Source organism: Nerophis ophidion, linkage group LG11, assembly GCF_033978795.1.
Source record: "Nerophis ophidion isolate RoL-2023_Sa linkage group LG11, RoL_Noph_v1.0, whole genome shotgun sequence".
In the NCBI taxonomy this organism is placed as follows: domain Eukaryota; kingdom Metazoa; phylum Chordata; class Actinopteri; order Syngnathiformes; family Syngnathidae; genus Nerophis; species Nerophis ophidion.
Genome location: NC_084621.1, coordinates 32,196,604 through 32,214,505, shown reverse-complemented (window position 1 = coordinate 32,214,505; position 17,902 = coordinate 32,196,604). Strand labels below are relative to the sequence as shown.

General features: G+C 40.2%; 1 protein-coding gene across 5 annotated transcripts in view; it reads left to right on the top strand.

The window, feature by feature from the left end:
* l3mbtl1b (L3MBTL histone methyl-lysine binding protein 1b) overlaps positions 1–17,902 on the top strand; it is a 67,385-nt gene that overhangs the window by 47,327 nt on the left and 2,156 nt on the right. For 3 of the 5 annotated variants that reach the window (XM_061915646.1, XM_061915645.1, XM_061915643.1), the window contains exons 12-19: positions 2,093–2,196; positions 5,957–6,042; positions 6,106–6,216; positions 6,284–6,398; positions 6,546–6,645; positions 12,732–12,926; positions 13,040–13,141; positions 13,213–13,310. In XM_061915646.1, coding sequence (XP_061771630.1) covers positions 2,093–2,196; positions 5,957–6,042; positions 6,106–6,216; positions 6,284–6,398; positions 6,546–6,645; positions 12,732–12,926; positions 13,040–13,141; positions 13,213–13,310 — 911 coding nt within the window. The other 2 variants (XM_061915644.1, XM_061915647.1) reach the window with 2 other exon arrangements.

Genomic DNA, 17,902 nt, shown 5'->3' with positions numbered 1-17,902 from the left:
TAATGCATGCTTGACACCGGTGGATGGAAATGTATCAAGTGTAAAGGACCTAGATGTGTAGCCATCAAGGAGGGAGGCCTTTGTAAACATTCTGGTGAAAGTAAATTCAATGATAATGTAAAAGTAATAAATCCAGGATAATTCCTTGTCAAAAAACGCTGAAACACCACAAACACTAGCACAACTATACAAGGATCAATCAATTATTACATTATTTCAGGTCAGCTTCTCATGCCCTAACATTTTTCCAAGTTTTTACAGCAACTGACATTAAAAGCTTTATAAATTGTCTGTTTTGTGATTGATTAAAACTTTTATTAGTAGATTCCACAGTTCAGTACATATTCCGTACAATCGACCACTAAATGGTAACACCCAAATAAGTTTTTTAACTTGTCCACGTTAATCATTTCATGTGTTTACCTCAGTTTATAGTTGAGTGAGCAAAGCGAAGAAGATTTGCAAATGTCATTTTGTCATGCTTAAATAAAAACTAATCCTTGTTTATTAGCAGTATGTTTTTGAAAAAGTCACAAAAACAGGTAAAAATGTATTCATATATACCAGATACATGAGCTGAGCAAATTTGAATATTATCCACATTATTCACATCCAAATTTGGTTTGAGACTTGCGAGCCATAATCGCCTTTTTTCTTATAAAGACAATCGCTCTATATGTTGATTTTTTTCACAACTTTGTGCAGATACAGTAGTAGTACTGTAGATGTTTTTATCTGTTTGCTCAATTCTGACTGCTGCATAAGTTAACCATTTAGCTTCTCAGAGATTCTGACAATCCCTTCCACAGACAATATATTGTTGCGCTTTTGTCTACCATTGCTGACATTCTGGTTGTTGTCACATGAAACAGTTGATATGAAGCACACTGCACCTTTTGCAAGACAACGTCGATCCATTTACTACTGCTTTTCCCTCCCGGGGCGGCGGGGGTGCAGGGGTTTATACCAACTGCAGTCGGGCGGGAGGGGGCACTTCTTTGATAAATCTGAAAAATGGCTGTTCTGATGTTTCCTAATATTTTTTCCATTAGTTTACAATAGAGAAACTTTTAGAGTATGTAGTTAGTTTAACAATTATTTTGTTTTCCAATGTGAAAGAACAGCTAATTAATTCATATACTTCAAATTCTCTCTGGCCCTCTGATTTATTTTCAATATGGTCTTAATCAAACATCTTGGAGAGAGACTCAAAAAGCAGGTTATACAAAGGAGTGTGGAGCAAAATTAACAGAAATATATCCAGTATATATTATATGGACCACAAGTGTTTCAAATGTAGAAATCATCATAGTTCTTGTTTAAATCAGAAAAACAAACTTCTAGATAACAAATATGTTATGAAAAACAATACTAAGGAATACTGTATTTCTACAAAGTAGTGTAATATTAATGTACAGCATCTCATAACTCCTAAGAGCTGTTTTTCAATTTGAAGATTCTCCATAAATGCCATTAAAAAAAAATATATATATATATATTTTAACACCGGTGTTGTCATAGCCTTTATCAACAACTACTAGTACTTGGCTGCCATGTCGGTTGCGGACTAGTTTGTTACGTGCACCACGTGCAATGTTTGGCCATCTGATAATGGAGATGGTATACAATGCAAAACTATGGTGCAAATATTGCTCAGAAACCGAATCATATGAAAAGTTGGGCGTTACACTGTGTGTACCAAGTCCAGTTCCTTGTGTTCTAAACATGCTTGGCCAATTAAACTGATTTTAAACAAGTAAATTGCACAGGAGAGCAGAAGCAACATGCAATAACTTGAAGTCAAAAACTGCTGAGCCATTATTAGTACCGCCGATGAGTTCATTTTAACAGTACGCCAAGTGTACCTCACATGACTTTCACAAAACTACTACATCAGGAGGTTGCTTACAGTTACAACTTCTAATGTTTTAATCAACGTCAGTTTTAATTTGACCAAGCAATTAGTTTTGGACCAATTTGCTGCAGACCGCTGACCTAATTACATTAGGAGACTGTGTGCTTATTACAATTAACCGTTTCCATAATTTGCTTGTTAATGTCTGATATTGTTGATGTTATTACCTGTATGAAGGTGTGATGCTAGCAGTCCATACATCCACCCAGTAGGCTACTGCCAGGAGGCCGGGCTGACTCTGACCACTCCAGCTGGTAAGACACAGACCAAGGCACACATAGGTCAGTATCAACTACTTTGCTGTTCTCTAGGGTCCTATTAGTGTATATATCCTACATATATAGCAATGTTTGTCTGCTGTTTTGCTTGGCACAATCTGATGTCCAATACATGAGTTGCATGTTACATAGTTAACAATATGTTATATGTGATATAATTATCATTTTAGCAACATGGTACAAGAGACATCTGTCGGTATAAATAGTAAAATGGTAAATGGTTGTACTTGTATAGCACTTTTCTACCCCTTTTTAAGGAGCCCAAAGTGCTTTGACAGTATTTTTGACAGTATGATGCAGTGATCATTTTTAATACAGCTGTAGATTCTATTAGATTGGTTTTGTGTACTGGATGTTCTGACTTGTTAGTGTAATTAAGGGTTTACAGGCCTCAAATTTAGACTTTTTAAGGTGCAGGCAAGTGTTGCCTTAAAAAGTGTGTGTGCGCGTGTGGGTGTGTGTATGTATATGTATATGTGTATATATATATATATATATATATATATATATATATATATATATATATATATATATATATATATATATACACACACACACGTGCGCGCAACACTTTTGTGTGTGTATATATATATATATATACACACACACACACAAGTATATGATATAAAAACAATCAAATATCAATAAATTGAAATACACTATCATACAGTGTATGACCTAACTTGTAGTAAACTTTATTAAAGTTGTGTATAAATTAATATATAAAACACAATGCTATTTTCATTCCATTATTGTTTAAATCAGCGACTTTACAAAAAGGGTAAATAAGTCTACGTGTGTTACACATGTGGTCGTTGAAAGCCACTAATCGAAATAAACATTCACGATACAACACATAAACAATATTGACACTGATGAGTTTCGAGGGCAAACGATCAACTAATTTAGCACTCCATTTAAACAATGAAATTAACCTACCTTAAGAAGTAGTGTGTCTTTCTACATTTTTCCCCAACAGACTGTAATTGTTCGTGTTTTCTTTTTTGATTTGTTTCTTCCAGACCCTGATGCAATTAGTGTATCTCTCGGAAAATCTCGGAACAACCGGCTGTTCTTGTTGTCGGTTAACCTTTGACACACGCTTCCAAAATGGTTGCGCTCATGTTGTTTATACCCATCCATCCATCCATCCATCCATCCATTTTTGTTCCGGGTCACGGGCGTAGCAGCCTAAGCAGGGAAGCCCAGACTTCCCTCTCCCCAGCCACTTCATCCAGCTTTTCCCGGGGGATCCCAAGGCGTTCCCAGGCCAGCCGGGAGACATAGTCTTCCCAACGTGCCCTGGGCCTTCCCCGTGGCCTCCTACTGGTCAGACGTGCCCTAAACACCTCCCTAGGGAGACGTTCGGCCGGCATACTGACCAGCTGCCCGAACCACCTCATCTGGCTCAACTCGAAGCAGCGGCTTTACGTTGAGCGCCTCCCGGATGGCAGAGCTTTTCACCCTATCTCTAAGGGAGAGTTCCACCACCCGGCGGAGGAAACTCATTTCGGCCGCTTGTACCTCGGATTTTGTCCTTTCGGTCATAACCCAAAGCTCATGACCATAGGTGAGAATGGGAACGTAGATCGGCCGGTAAATTGAGAGCTTTGCCTTCCGGCTCAGCTCCTTCTTCACCACAACAGATCGATACAGCGTCCGCATTACTGTAGACGCCGCCTGTCGATATCATGATCCACTCTTCCCTCACTCGTTAACAAGACTCCGAGGTATTTGAACTCCTTCACTTGGGGTAGGGTCTCCTCCCCAACCCTGAGATGGCACACCACCCTTTTCTGGGCGAGAACCATAGATGTATTTGAACTCCTTCACTTGGGGTAGGGTCTCCTCCCCAACCCTGAGATGGCACACCTCCCTTTTCTGGGCGAGAACCATAGAGGTGCTGATTCTCATGCCAGTCGCTTCACACTCTGCTGCAAACCATTCCAGGGAGAGCTGAAGCCATCAGGACCACATCATCTGCAAAAAGCAGACACCTAATCCTGCAGCCAATGCGGATCAAGCTCTGACACTGATTGTACAGGGAGCGGACCGCCACAATCAGACAGTCCGATAACCCATACACTCAGAGCACTCCCCACAGGACTTCCCTAGGGTGGTGTTTTTCAACCACTGTGCCGCGGCACACTAGTGTGCCGTGAGATAGTCTGGTGTGCCATGGGAGATTATCTAATTTCACTTTATTAGTGATAAAAAATATTTTTTGCAAATCAGTAATTATAATCTGCTAATAAAGTGCCGTTGTTGAGTGTCGGTGCTGTCTACAGCGCGACAGAGTAACCGTGTAATACTCTTCCATGTCAGTAGGTGGCAGCAGGTAGCTAATTGCTTTGTAGATGTCGGAAACAGCGGGGGGCAGTGTGCAGGTAAAAGGGTGTCTAATGCTTAAACAAAAAATTTACAAATGGTGAGTTCCCCTAAGAAAAGGCACTGAAGCTTAGGGAAGGCTATGCAGAACAAAACTAAAACTGAATTGGCTGCAAAGTAAACAAAAACAGAATGCTGGACGACAGCAAAGACTTACTGTGGAGCAAAGACGGCGTCCACAATGTACATCCGAACATGACATGACAACCGGCAATGTACCCACGAAGAAGGATAAAAACAAAGTAGATGCGAGAAATATCGCTCAAAGGAAGACATGAATCTGCTACAGGAAAATACCAAAAAAAGGGAAAAAGCCAGCAAAATAGGAGCGCAAGACAAGAACTCAAACACTACACACAGGAAAACAGCAGAAAACTCCAAATTAATCAGGGCGTGATGTGACAGGTCATGACAATGCACCTACTTTGAGACAAGAGCTATGTTGATGCATGCTTGGTTGTGGTTTGAATTCATATCCAACAATTGCGACAACAACTTTTTACTCTCAACTGAGTTTCCTTTTTTAATGATTTCTGCTGGTGGTGTGCCTCCGGATTTTTTTCAACGCAAAAAATGTGCCTTGCCTCAAAAAAGGTTGAAATACACTGCCCTAGGGACACAGTCTAATGCCTTTTCCAAGTCCACAAAGCACATGTAGACTGGTTGGGCAAACTCCCATGCACCCTCAAGGACCCAGCCGAGAGTATAGAGCTGGTCCACACTGTTTATACCCATTAACATTAACTATGCAATGTCTTAAACAGTTGAAAATGTGAGAAAAAAAGTAATGTCGGGGTATTTTTATCACTTTATGCGATGAAACAATCATGTTACAATTGTCCTTGACAGGTAAAAAGTCAAGGGTGGTCACGGACCCCGCCTTCCCCGCATAGTACGCCGGCTGAGGGGAGGTCTCGCCCTGCGTGCGCGGGACGCTTCACCCCCTTCTGGGCGGCCCTCGGGCACACACGGGAACCCCCCCCCCCCCCACACCTCCTCCCCCGGGAGGGTCGGTCAATCCGTCACCGGGGGCGCCCGCGGCAGGGTCAGGTCGGTCCCTGCCGGGGCCGGCCGGGGAGGGGCGCTCATCCCCCTCTTCTCGGCCCCCCGCTCTCTCCACAAAAGAATAGATCAAAGGATGACTCTCAATAGATCGCAACATGGGAGCATGTTCTTGCGGTCGATGTTGGTCAATTTTATAGGGCATTGCGACAAGGGGGGGTGGCGGCACTTGCCACGGTTAATTTCGAACCGTGGGTGTAGTTAGAAGTGTTGGCAGTGTTGTGTAGGAACGCTCTGCTTTCCCTGTCTGTACCTCAACACAACAAGATTTAAGATCAAGTCATGTGACAATGTTGTCTTTGGCTCTCACCAGAATACAAACAACCAAAGACTTTCTGCTGGGAGAAATATCTGGAGGAGACGGGCACACAAGCTGCTCCTGCTCGGGCTTTTAAACCGGTACGCACACAGACACATACAAAGTGTGCAACAAAGAGTGTGTAACGATAGCTTTTGTGGCAGCGCCCTCCGCATGGCTTCCAGGTGGGCATGAAGGTGGAAGCTGTGGATAAAAGGAACCCAATGCTCATCCGTGTTGCCACCATCGCTGACACAGACGACCACCGGCTCAAGGTGCAAATACATCTCCCCCCTCCCTCCTTACTGGTCACACAGGTACTGATATCCTTTTTTTTTCTAGATCCGTTTTGATGGTTGGAGTGCAGAGTATGATTACTGGGTGGAGACCGACTGCCCTGACCTGCACCCTGTAGGCTGGTGTCACAAAACTGGACATCGTCTTCATTACCCTAACGGTGAGACACTTGTGTTGCGCTCCTTGCCAATGTTTTAATTGGAGTAGATGACTCAGCAGTTATTACCCTGTCGCCCTGCACTCAAAAACCTCTACAAGGAGATTGAGTCTGTAATTAATAAATGTGTTTCTGACGGTGTCCTTTCAGGTTCTAATGATGCGGTGAGTCCTTCAGGACAAGGATGTCCCACCCCAGGATGCAATGGGGTTGGCCACATCAGAGGACCGCGTTATGGGACACATTACACGTCAGTCCTGTTTCCTTTTCCAACATTTTGAATGTGGTATTTTGAACGACTGACATGGCATCAAAACAGTGCTAAAATCCTTGCGCGTAAAAACCACACGCTAAGCAAATTAATTTTATGCTTGTGCGGCCTTTTTTTACACTATCGGTGTCATTCTCTTTCTCTACACACATGACATTCTACCCTTTTGGCATTTGGGGGGATTGGGAATTGAATAGAAGACCCAACAACTCCTCTCCTCTCTGATTGGTTATACTTTAAACACATACTGTCTCCTGGTCAGATCCAATCAAAGGGAACTATTACAAACCACTTCTGTTGTGTTCAGAGTCTAAAGTTTGGACAAAAGAACGCATATAATTCTTAATGAAGTAAAGTGCGTATATCATAATATTTTTTCAAACACTTCCTTGTGATTTACATGGCAGGTAATGGTGGTTCTTTGGTCAAAATTTTACAGACTGTTTTACAGACCATTTTCAAGCTGCTTTCTGACCATCTCTTCAGGATGTGCCTTTTTGTTGGGCGGTCTTATTTACGTGCCTCCACTTCGACTATATTCTGGCAGTCATCCATGTTGTAGTTTTTAGCGCTTTGAGTAGGAATCTACTGACAGATTTTCTATAAGTTCGAACTACAAGATACTTTATATTAGAAATGGCAACAGCGGACGATGCATGTGCATGTCTGCCCCACAAAAAGAGGATGGAGAAAAAAATTGAAATTTATTGACTAGGACTTTGGATTACAACTGAATAAAATTTTTGCTTATTGCTTTTTAGGTAAACATCTTACCAAGCCAAATTAGCTTGCTTTTGTCTTATAAAGTAGGTCCAAACTGCAACGTTGCATTTACCTGAGGAGCATCCATCCATCCATTTTCTACCACTTGTTCCTCTCGGGGTTACGGGGGTGCTGGAGCATATCCCAGCTCCACCTGAGGAGCATATATTTTGAAAAATCTCTTCAGTCTTTAATGACATCAAGTTGTTAAAATTTGTTGTTAGAGATTGGGATTTCTAACGGGTTCACATAACATTATAAAAAATAGTAATGTCATCGTTTGATAGGTTGTGTAAATGTATAATAAATGACAAAATACACTAATGTTGGCTCTAATCTTCTTGGGGACACAATAAATTCCCTTGGATTGTCTCTGACCCGGAAACAGCAGGTGTTTCAAGTGACCAATAAAAATCAATCAATCAATCAACCAATGTTTACTTATATAGCCCTAAATCATGATTGATTTTGGGTGACCGGTGCAATGGACGTCGAGTGGATCTAGCATGATATTGTGAGAGGCTAGTCCATAGTGGATCTAACATAATAGTGAGAGTCCAGTCCATAGTGGGGCCAGCAGGATTCAAGACCCAGATTCTTTACCGCGTCGCTTTGTGTAATTGTTTGTTTGTCAAATATTAAGGTGGTATTATTAAATAGATGTCGGTGTCTAGCAGGACTGATAATCAGCATTTCCGTTTTTTAGCGTTGAGTTGCAAAAAGTTAGCGGACATCCATTGTTTGATTTCATTAAGACACGCCTCCATTAATGGAGTGGAGTTGCTGGAAATCTATTCAATGCCCACCCCTAAGTGCCAAATGGTTGAAACGTGGCATGTGTAGGCAAAGAGAGCGGCAAACAAATTATACGCGTTAGTGTTTTCCCCCAGAAAATGTGTTAGTTAAGGTGGTGACTCTCCAGGGGGAGGGGACCGGGGAAAGGGGTGGATGGGTGTCTCCACCTCGTCGCTGCCACCACAGCCTGGGGGCTCAATAGACTACAGACTGCGCTGAAGTAGGCCGGCTTTGTCGCGTGAAGAAGCCTACAACTTTTGGTTGTTTTTCCGCTCCATTTTCTGAATGGCGATATACGATTTATATCTATATGTTTTTTCCGTAAAGTAAAAACAAAACAGTCCTAGTTACCTGAGATACTAAGTACGTCATTATTATGGCTTAGTAATTTACTAAGTCAAAATAATGACAAAATAATGGCTTACAAAGTCAAATTAATGACTTGCTGTAAGTAAGCATTTGCAGTTAGCGTTTGAAAAAAAGAGTTACAAGTGTGGCCACATGCTGACATATGCTCAACTCATCATGCTTAATTTATTACAGCATTTGGGAAGCCTGTAGTTGATTTTTATTATGTAAATCTTATATTTTTATCAACATGTGATAGCAGGGACCCTGGCATTTAAAACTAGGCTGCTACATTACTAATGATTAATGTAACTATAGCTGAAAAAAAATTCGTACAATAGCAATAGGAGAGCCTATTCATCCCTGAACACCATGGAGTTCATGTAGGCTTTATGATGCAATTACATTATTAAGTCAACTATCAGAGACCGAAACACTTCATTTAACATAATGTCATTTTTTGCTGCTTTGCTTAGTTGTTAACTGTAGGTCCATAATGCTTGTCTCTCTCTCACATACAGGACCTTTGCTGTCCGTAACACATGCACGTACGCATGCACAAACACACACCGCATAGTGAGCTAAAGCTACGCTAAAAGCCAATTCGCCTTCACCTCAAGGACTGCAAGCGAGCTGAGCTGCCGCTTATGTTTGTAGAACATCAACGGGCTCATACTGATGTTACTAGTAGTTGACTTGGAAGTCCATCCATCCATTTCCTACCGCTTGTCCCTTCGGGGTCGCGGGGGGCGCTGGAGCCTATCTCAGCTACAATCGGGCGGAAGGCGGCGTACACGCTGGACAAGTCGCCATCTCATCGCAGGGCAAACACAGATAAGATTCACACTCACATTCACACACTAGGGCCAATTTAGTGTTGCCAATCAACCTATCCCCAGGTGCATGTCTTTGGAAGTGGGAGGAAGCCGCAGTACCCGGAGGGAACTCACACAGTCACGGGGAGGACATGCAAACTCCACACAAAAAGATCCCGAGCCTGGGATTGAACCCAGGACTACTCAGGACCTTCATGTTGTGAGGCAGACGCACTAACCCCTGTTCCACCGTGCTGTCCTTGACTTGGAAGTGTTTATTTTTATTCAAATTTGAGGAGAGTCCCCTGCCTTATGCTCACCTACTAAACACCTTTCTGCTCAACCAACCGTCTTTCCTCTCTGCCTGCCTAAGCACTGACTCTGATTACGCAGTGCTGATTGGCTGTTACATGCGCTCTGAATACGCACTGCTGATTGGCTGTTACATGCGCTCTGAATACGCACTGCCGATTGGCTCTGCGTGTAACCAATCAGATGGTTCTGTGGGTGTGACAATGCTGGGTGCTGCAGACGTAGAGGCAGAACTAAGTGGGGCAGCTTGTTAAGACTTTAGTTTAGGCGGTGGCGCTTTGTTGTTAAGGCGGCTACCTTAACAACAAAGCGCTGCGGGAAACCCTGGCGCGTGTACAAAAAGATGCAGGTGCAAGCTCATTTTACGTTTGCATGTGCTGATAGGCCACGTGTACTTGAAGTGTTTTTAAGCTTGAGGATGTTGCCACTGTTTTGACGCCATAGACACATTCCTGTCTGTGACATCACAAGCACAGTGTTAGCATGTCTGCAAGAGGTGGATGAGTTTTAATCCAAGTCAGACTTTTCTGTGTGAAGTCTCAAAGTATTCGGTCATCCTTCCAGAGTCCAATAACATGCATGCTGGATTTATTAGAGACTTTATATTGTCTCTGTGTTTTCCACTAATAGATTTTGTTCTATCTATGGATGGGAATCGATAAGATATTTCCGGTTTCGATTTCACTTTCAATTCCGTTCCTTAGCAGTTTCTTATGGGTTGTTATTTGGAAAGAAAGCGAGAAAAAAAGGTGAATTAGCATAAATTTTGTTTTGTTTAAAGGTAACTTGACCTTACAACGCCTAGAGTGTGGTCACATATATAACATAGAAGAAAAAAGGTACTTTTTGGAAAATAAATTTAATAAAGAAATATTCTTCTGCAAATTTTAACAAATTAAATCATGTGGAAATTACACAAGATTTTACCATTTAGTAACATGTGATATTAACTTATTACTGGCAAAGTAATAAGTTAAGGCTTTATTTTTTATAATTTTGATCATCATGGCTTACAGTTTATCCATCCATCCATTTTCTACCGCTCCTCCCTTCTGGGGTCGCGGCGGCTTACAGTTTATGAAAACCTTGAAATAAAAAGCTCTGAAAATGTGGTGTTTCAAAAAGTGTAAGCCAACGTCCTCAAAATTATGATAAAGGCTTGACATATCTCACTTTGCATGTAATGAGTTAATAGCACATATTAGTTTCACATTGAAATTTTATTTCTGACATGACTTGTACACGATATTACAATTTTTTGAGTTTTGCCTGTACAATATAATGCCTCAGAGAAAATCTGGTGGGTGGAATACATGCAACTTTTCTCTGACTATGTTATGTATTGCAGTAGTAAGTTGTGACGGCACAGACACAAGGGGGTGGTATAGCTCTATGTATTTTATTATATATATTACAACAACAATACTATGAATAAACTAGAGAAAGGAGTTTGACGAATTCAAAAGTATTTGTGTGAGGCGATGTGTGTGATAGCTGTAGTGTTTTACCAAATATTGAACGAGCAGAAGGAACAAGACAGGAAGGCAGTCCTTGAGCAGGCGGAAATAATCAGGGAGAATGGCGAGGCGTCAGAGTTCCAAGCGGAGGTCGAGGATGAAGGGAGGCAGTCCAGAATCCAGAGGGGAACAACAGGGGATCACAGGAGAAACTCGGGAAAGCACTCCGAGAGGACAACACAGACATCAGACACGAAAACTATGAAATCACAGGTGGAGAGCGACTACACAGGATAGAAGCCAGACAAGGGATGCTTACTAGGGTACAGAAGACTAAGTTCCAGCCAGGATCCTTGGGTCCACTGGTCTAAATACAGCTCGCCCCTATCTGTCCCAGGTGTGTTGATTGTTGATCGCCCACAGCGTTACCGACATGTGAGCGTGATGCGGCCAGCGCGAGCAGGGGCGTGTCCCGGCACGCTGCCAGCGGAGGTGCTGGTAGGCCCAGCTGCTGGATAAAAGCGGATTTTAGCCTACGCCGTGACAGACTACAGTTAAACATTCACCTACCGAAAATTAGGAGTTTCTACTGTTGCAAATAGATGCAAGCTTTTGACCACAAATTTAGTCGCTGCTCAGTGACATACGTTTAGCTGCAGATGTGAACTGGAGCAAGTACTTACTGCCCGCCTCATAGCCAGTCAGAATTGGTTTCTCATCATGCTCATCTAAATTAAAAAGCATTCATTTCAATTAAACAAAAAATAGCGCCATCGTGCAAGACACCTGTTGTATTCAGGTGTCTTGCTAGCGTTACTGTTGCTGGGATGAGACAGGAGGGGTTCAAAAATGCGAATTTCATTTATAATTACTGCATGCTGTGTTTTCAAATGTTTCAGTATATTGCTTGCATGTCCTTCATTTGTCCTTATAATTATTACAAGTAGCGCTATTGCAATCTTTTTTTGTAAAATGTTAGTGTTTGGTCCGACCGGGCGCTGCCATTTTGCAATGCATTATCCCCACTTGGAACAACCGTTAAAAGAACTGATAGACAAAATGGCAAACGATTCTAAGGAATCGATAAACTGGAAACCGCTTCTGAATAAGAACCAGTTTTTGATTCCCATCCCTAGGGTTACCTGATTGTCCTAGCCTATAAACAAATTACATCGCACCCGACAGGGAGGGAATAAGAAGGCGAAGCAGGAGGGATCTGTTTTACCGATTTAGTTAGTAATCAGAGCCCTTGAAAAAAATAAGAGTGATTAATATGAGTGTGGTGTGTTTTCCAGGACCCTTGTGTACCCCTGCCCATCCAAACGCTTTGACAGCAGCTCCATCTTGAGACATTTGAGGAAAAATTTTTTGTTGTGGCTGTAAACATTTTCTTTGTTTACCATTCCTGTACTCCCATTTGGCCAATCTAGCACTGCAATAATTACATTGCACTCCAGTGATAAATATAGTGTGAATGTTTGTGAAAAGGCTTGTCTAATTGTGCTCTGTCTGGGATAAGCTCCAGCTCTAAAAATGAATGATAATGTTTTGGATCAATAAGGCGCTTTATTTACAGTCAGGTGAGCTGTCCTTACTCCGACATGAATCTAAGCAAGGAAAGTTTGCTCCCAGACCGTCTCAGTGGAGAGCGACCCATCACACTCAGTGGTCCTCCACCACGCGGACGGCGCCCCGAACCCAACGCAACCGCCACAACGCCGAGGGCATCAACACCGAACCCGCCCGAAGCAGCCGACAACTCCCACAGCAGGTTAGCATCAACACCTACAAAGCTCCCCATACTTTCTCCACAACGCCTCCTCAATGGGTTTTACATTCCAGTGCATTGTTCTCTACCTGAGGGTCAGTTTTCTCTGTTGCTAGGAAACTGGCGGAAGTAGCCACTGAGTCCTCAGAACGCAGCAGCCAACCACAGCCACTATGTGGCGTCAGTGAGCAAAGTCAAAATGGAACCAAACTTAAACGGTAGAAAGTCTCATCACAGCAAAACACAAACAATGAAAATCCTTGTAAGCTTTTTGTTTTTGTTGCTTCAGGACTGCTCCATTTCCCAACTATGTGAATATACACTACGTGAAGGAAGAGACTGTTCAAAACAAAGGTGTATGTAAGGAAGAGACTGTTCAAAACAAAGGTGTGTTTGTGTCGCATGCACTATTTTCTCAAGGACATAGTTCATGGTTTAGAGTGTCAAACTCAAACTCAATAGAGCAGGGGTCACCAACGCAGTGCCCGCGGGGAAACCAGGTCGCCCATAAGGTCCAGATGAGTCGCCCGCTGGACTGTTCTAAAAATAGCTCAAATAGCAGCACCTACCAGTGAGCTGCCTCTGTCTTTTAAATCATATTTATTTACTAGCAAGCTGGTATCGCTTTGCTCGACATTTTTAATTCTAAGAGAGACAAAACTCAAATAGAATTTGAAAATCCAAGAAAATATTTTAAAGACTTGGTCTTCACTTGTTTAAATAAATTCATTTATTTTTTTATTTTGCTTCTTATAACTTTCAGACAGACAATTTTAGAGAAAAAATACAACCTAAAAATGATTTTAAGATTTTTAAACACATACCTTTTTTACCTTTTTAAATTCCTTCCTCTTCTTTCCTGACAATTTAATTCAATTTTCAAGTAAATTTAATGTTTTTATTGTAAAGAATAATAAATACATTTTAATTTAATTCTTCATTTTAGCTTCTGTTTTTTCGACAAACAATGTTTGTGAAATATTTCTTCAAACTTATTATGATTAAAATTCCAAAAAATTATTCTGGCAAATCTAGAAAATCTCTAGAATCAAATTTAAATCTTATTTCAAAGTCTTTTGAATTTCTTTTGGAATTTTTGTTCTGGAAAATCTGACAGAAATAATAATTTGTCTTTGTTAGAAATATAGCTTGGTCCAATTTGTTATATATTCTAACAAAGCGCAGATTGGATTTTAACCTATTTAAAACATGTCATCAAAATTCTAAAATTAATCTTAATCGGGAAAAATTACTAATGATGTTCCATAAATAATTTTTTTAATTTTTTCAAAAAGATTCAAATTTGCTAGTTTTTCTCTTCTTTTTTTCGGTTGAATTTCAAAGATTCGAAATTCAATTAAGTGTTTTTTTCATCATTTATTCCCTACAAAAAACCTTCCATAAAAGGAAAAAAAAATGTACGACGGAATGACAGACAGAAATACCCATTTATATATATATATATATATATATATATATATATATATATATACATATATATATATATATATATATATTTAAGGTAAATTGAGCAAATTGGCTATTTCTGGCAATTTATTTAAGTGTATCAAACTGGTAGCCCTTCGCATTAATCAGTACCCAAGAAGTAGTTCTTGGTTTCAAAAAGGTTGGTGACCCCGGCAATAGAGCATTGTATCTTAATTGATAAATGTATTTCAATCATGACAGAACAAAATGTAATGCATGCAAATGTCGCTTGATATTATTTGATGCAACAATTGATGCAAAATTCTTCACTAGCTGAAGTAAAATAACTGTTGTGACTTTGACTTCTGATTCCAAAGCACTTTTTTATCAGTTTGTTCGTAAACAACAATAACAATCGAATGAAGGGGCAATTGTTCTATAACATCATGAAGCGATTTTAACCGATATCAATATTTTGGTAGCAGTAACAAAATGTATATCGATACTTTTCAAAATAAACGAGACCACAAAAAATGGCATTATTGGCTTCATTTTAACAGAAAATCTTAACATATATTAAACATTTACATTTTTATTGCACTCAAAGAACAATTTAAGAAAGTTAAAATAAAAATTAAAAGGCATTAAACACAATGCTTTATTTATTGCGCTCAAAGAACATTTTACAGTTGTATATACTACATTTAGCCTGCATCATTCTAGGACTACCGTAGGTTAAAATAGAATAGAAAGCTTTATTGACTTTGTATTAAATGCTTCATGATTTATGGTTGCATTAATTAAAACACAATCATTAGTAAATACTAAAAACAATACTATGGCTAAATCTACACAGATACTGTAAGACATGTAGCAGGAAAAACACTTTGTTAAAGATAAAACACATTGTCGGAATTTGTTACATACATTTGCTACATGGACCGTTTGGACTGTGCTAATAATTGGCAACAAGCCAATCAGCTGTGTGTCCGGGGGATGCATTGGGGAACAGGGTAACTTTGCAACAGGGGAGCTACCTTTTTAAATTTCTTGTGCACATCTGAATTTGTATTTAAAATGTTTACCTAAGTTTGAAGCAAAGGTGGTAATACTGTACTGCCACGTTTGGCGAGGCGTGTTTTAAAGCAGCGTTTGCAGCGCGGCGTCTGTGTTTAAAGCATTACCTGTCTAGTGAGTTTTGAAGTCCAAATACTTCCATATTGCGCTTCACGCACCCTTTTTATTAACCAATGGAATTGTTGGTTTTTTTTGCCATTCTTCCTCTCCACACTGTTTCTGTTTGTATGCGCTTTTCGTGTGTGTTTTGACACACTCAACGACATGCAGCTCAGCTCAGCAACGTCCCCACCGCACGGCAGCATGTGGACGAAGAAAAAGTACCGGTATTTTTCAAAGGCAGTGTAGTACCTGGTTTTAATTTAATAGTGCCGGGTACTTTATTAGTACCGGTAACACCCTAGTTAATGATGACCTTAAAAATTCAAGTGGGGGCTCATTATTTGGCACAAACTTATGCACTCTACTGTGGTATATTAAATTCTGCTCTAGTTTTAAAGTAGCTAAAGGGAGCATTATAGTGGCTTAAGTGTACGACACATCATGAATAATTAATGAGCTGCTCCCTTGTTGAACAGCATGGAAGATTTAGGGAGGAACACGCACACAAACACACGTGTACTTACTTTTATTATCTTTCCACTAAACAACGTGTGCAAACCATATAATTGTGTGTATAAATAGTGGGCGTGTTGCCTGTGATCTACTATGACTATGTGTATAATAGATAACAAGTGCAAACGTGGCACAAACCACACTATTTGATTGAGGTGTTTGCCTGCACTACCGGCATTTAGTGCCCGTGGAAACACTAATTTTCCCCACATTCATGTTGTCATGCTCCCCAACTTGTGGGGTTTTGCAATATTGAACAAGCAGTGCACATATACAGTATAACCTGTAACACATTTTCTTCAATATATAAATTGCAATCTAGACAACAGAAAGTATTTTAGCACGCTGACGGCGCTCTCTTCAGGGAAGTGGTGGACTATCACTATATCTCTATGCCCGAAATGATCGAAACGCAACAAAATGCATATTGCAAGACGTTTGTCAAATAGGAGATGTAATACCTATTGGTACCTGTTTTTGTGTATTTGGGACCTGCATAAGTTTCGAAAATTTTAAATCAAACCATGGAGGGTTTGCGGAGATATTTATTTAAAAAAATCTTATCTTCCTTCATACTTTTTGCCCAAATTTTTGACTTTTTTCCAAATTGTGATGTCAGCTAATACAGTATCTCCACATATGGTCGAAATTTACCCAAAGAGCTTTGCGCGAGACTGCCATTGTAATCAATAAGTTCCTTCTTTTTCTCTGCCATTTCTAATACCAAGTAGCATATAGTTCTAACTAGGGTTGTCCTGATACCAATATTTTAGTCTTGCTAAATTACACTGTGTGCTGAATTGTCACATGTGCTTTTTCTCCTCCCAGTATTGTGGGTGTTCTGATGATCAGCATATATATTCCGCATATTCATGAAGACCGACACACTAAACGGATTGTGCTCCTAATTTGGCTCATGTTAGGATTTTTTTTTTTTTTACATGTCAAACACTTACTTATGATCTACATTACATATAATGGTGGTTCTTTGGTCAAAATTTTGCATAGATTATGTTTTACAGACCATTTTCAAGTTGCTTTTTGACCCTCCCTTGAGGATGTGCTATTTTGTGGGCGGTGTTATTTATGTGCCTCCACTTTGACTGCTTCTTCTCCCGCCATCTTTGCTGTAGTTTTTAGTGCTTCCATATGCAGCCTACTGACAAATATAAATTAGAATCATGCACTATTTTGTATTAGAAATGGCAACAGCGGAGGATGCATGTGCATGTATGAGCTAGTCTGCCCCACAACGAGACGATAGAGAAAAAGAAGGAACTTATTGACTACACCGTCGGACGACAATGGCGGACTCGTGTAAAGATCTTCGGGTGAATTTGATGTGAAAATCTAAATAAAACGTCACAAATTCCAAACTGCAAGGCAAGAAGGTTTTTTAATATGAACGCCATGGTTTCACATTTTCAGGACTTATGCAGATGGCAAATACACAAAAACAGGTACCAACAGGTAAGAAAAGTCGGCCTCCTTTGAGAGGCAATCCTCTGAGGACAAAATCAGTAGATATCTTTTGCGTGTGCTATCAAGTTTGCACGCACACTTTTAGTGGATCAGGCTCAATGTGTTTTATAATAAAGTCAATATTTGTATATGTTTATAAGCACTTATATTGTAACGTCATACGCACCTTAAATAACTACAGCCAATGTTTAAATCAACATTTGAACACTTACCATATTTTTCGGACTATAAGTCGCAGTTTTTTTTCGACATATACTCCGGGGCGACTTATGTGTGAAATTATTAACACATTACTGTAAAATATCAAATAATTTTATTTATCTCATTTGCAGAAGAGACGATGAAAATGTCAGAAATCGTCACACACACACATCAGT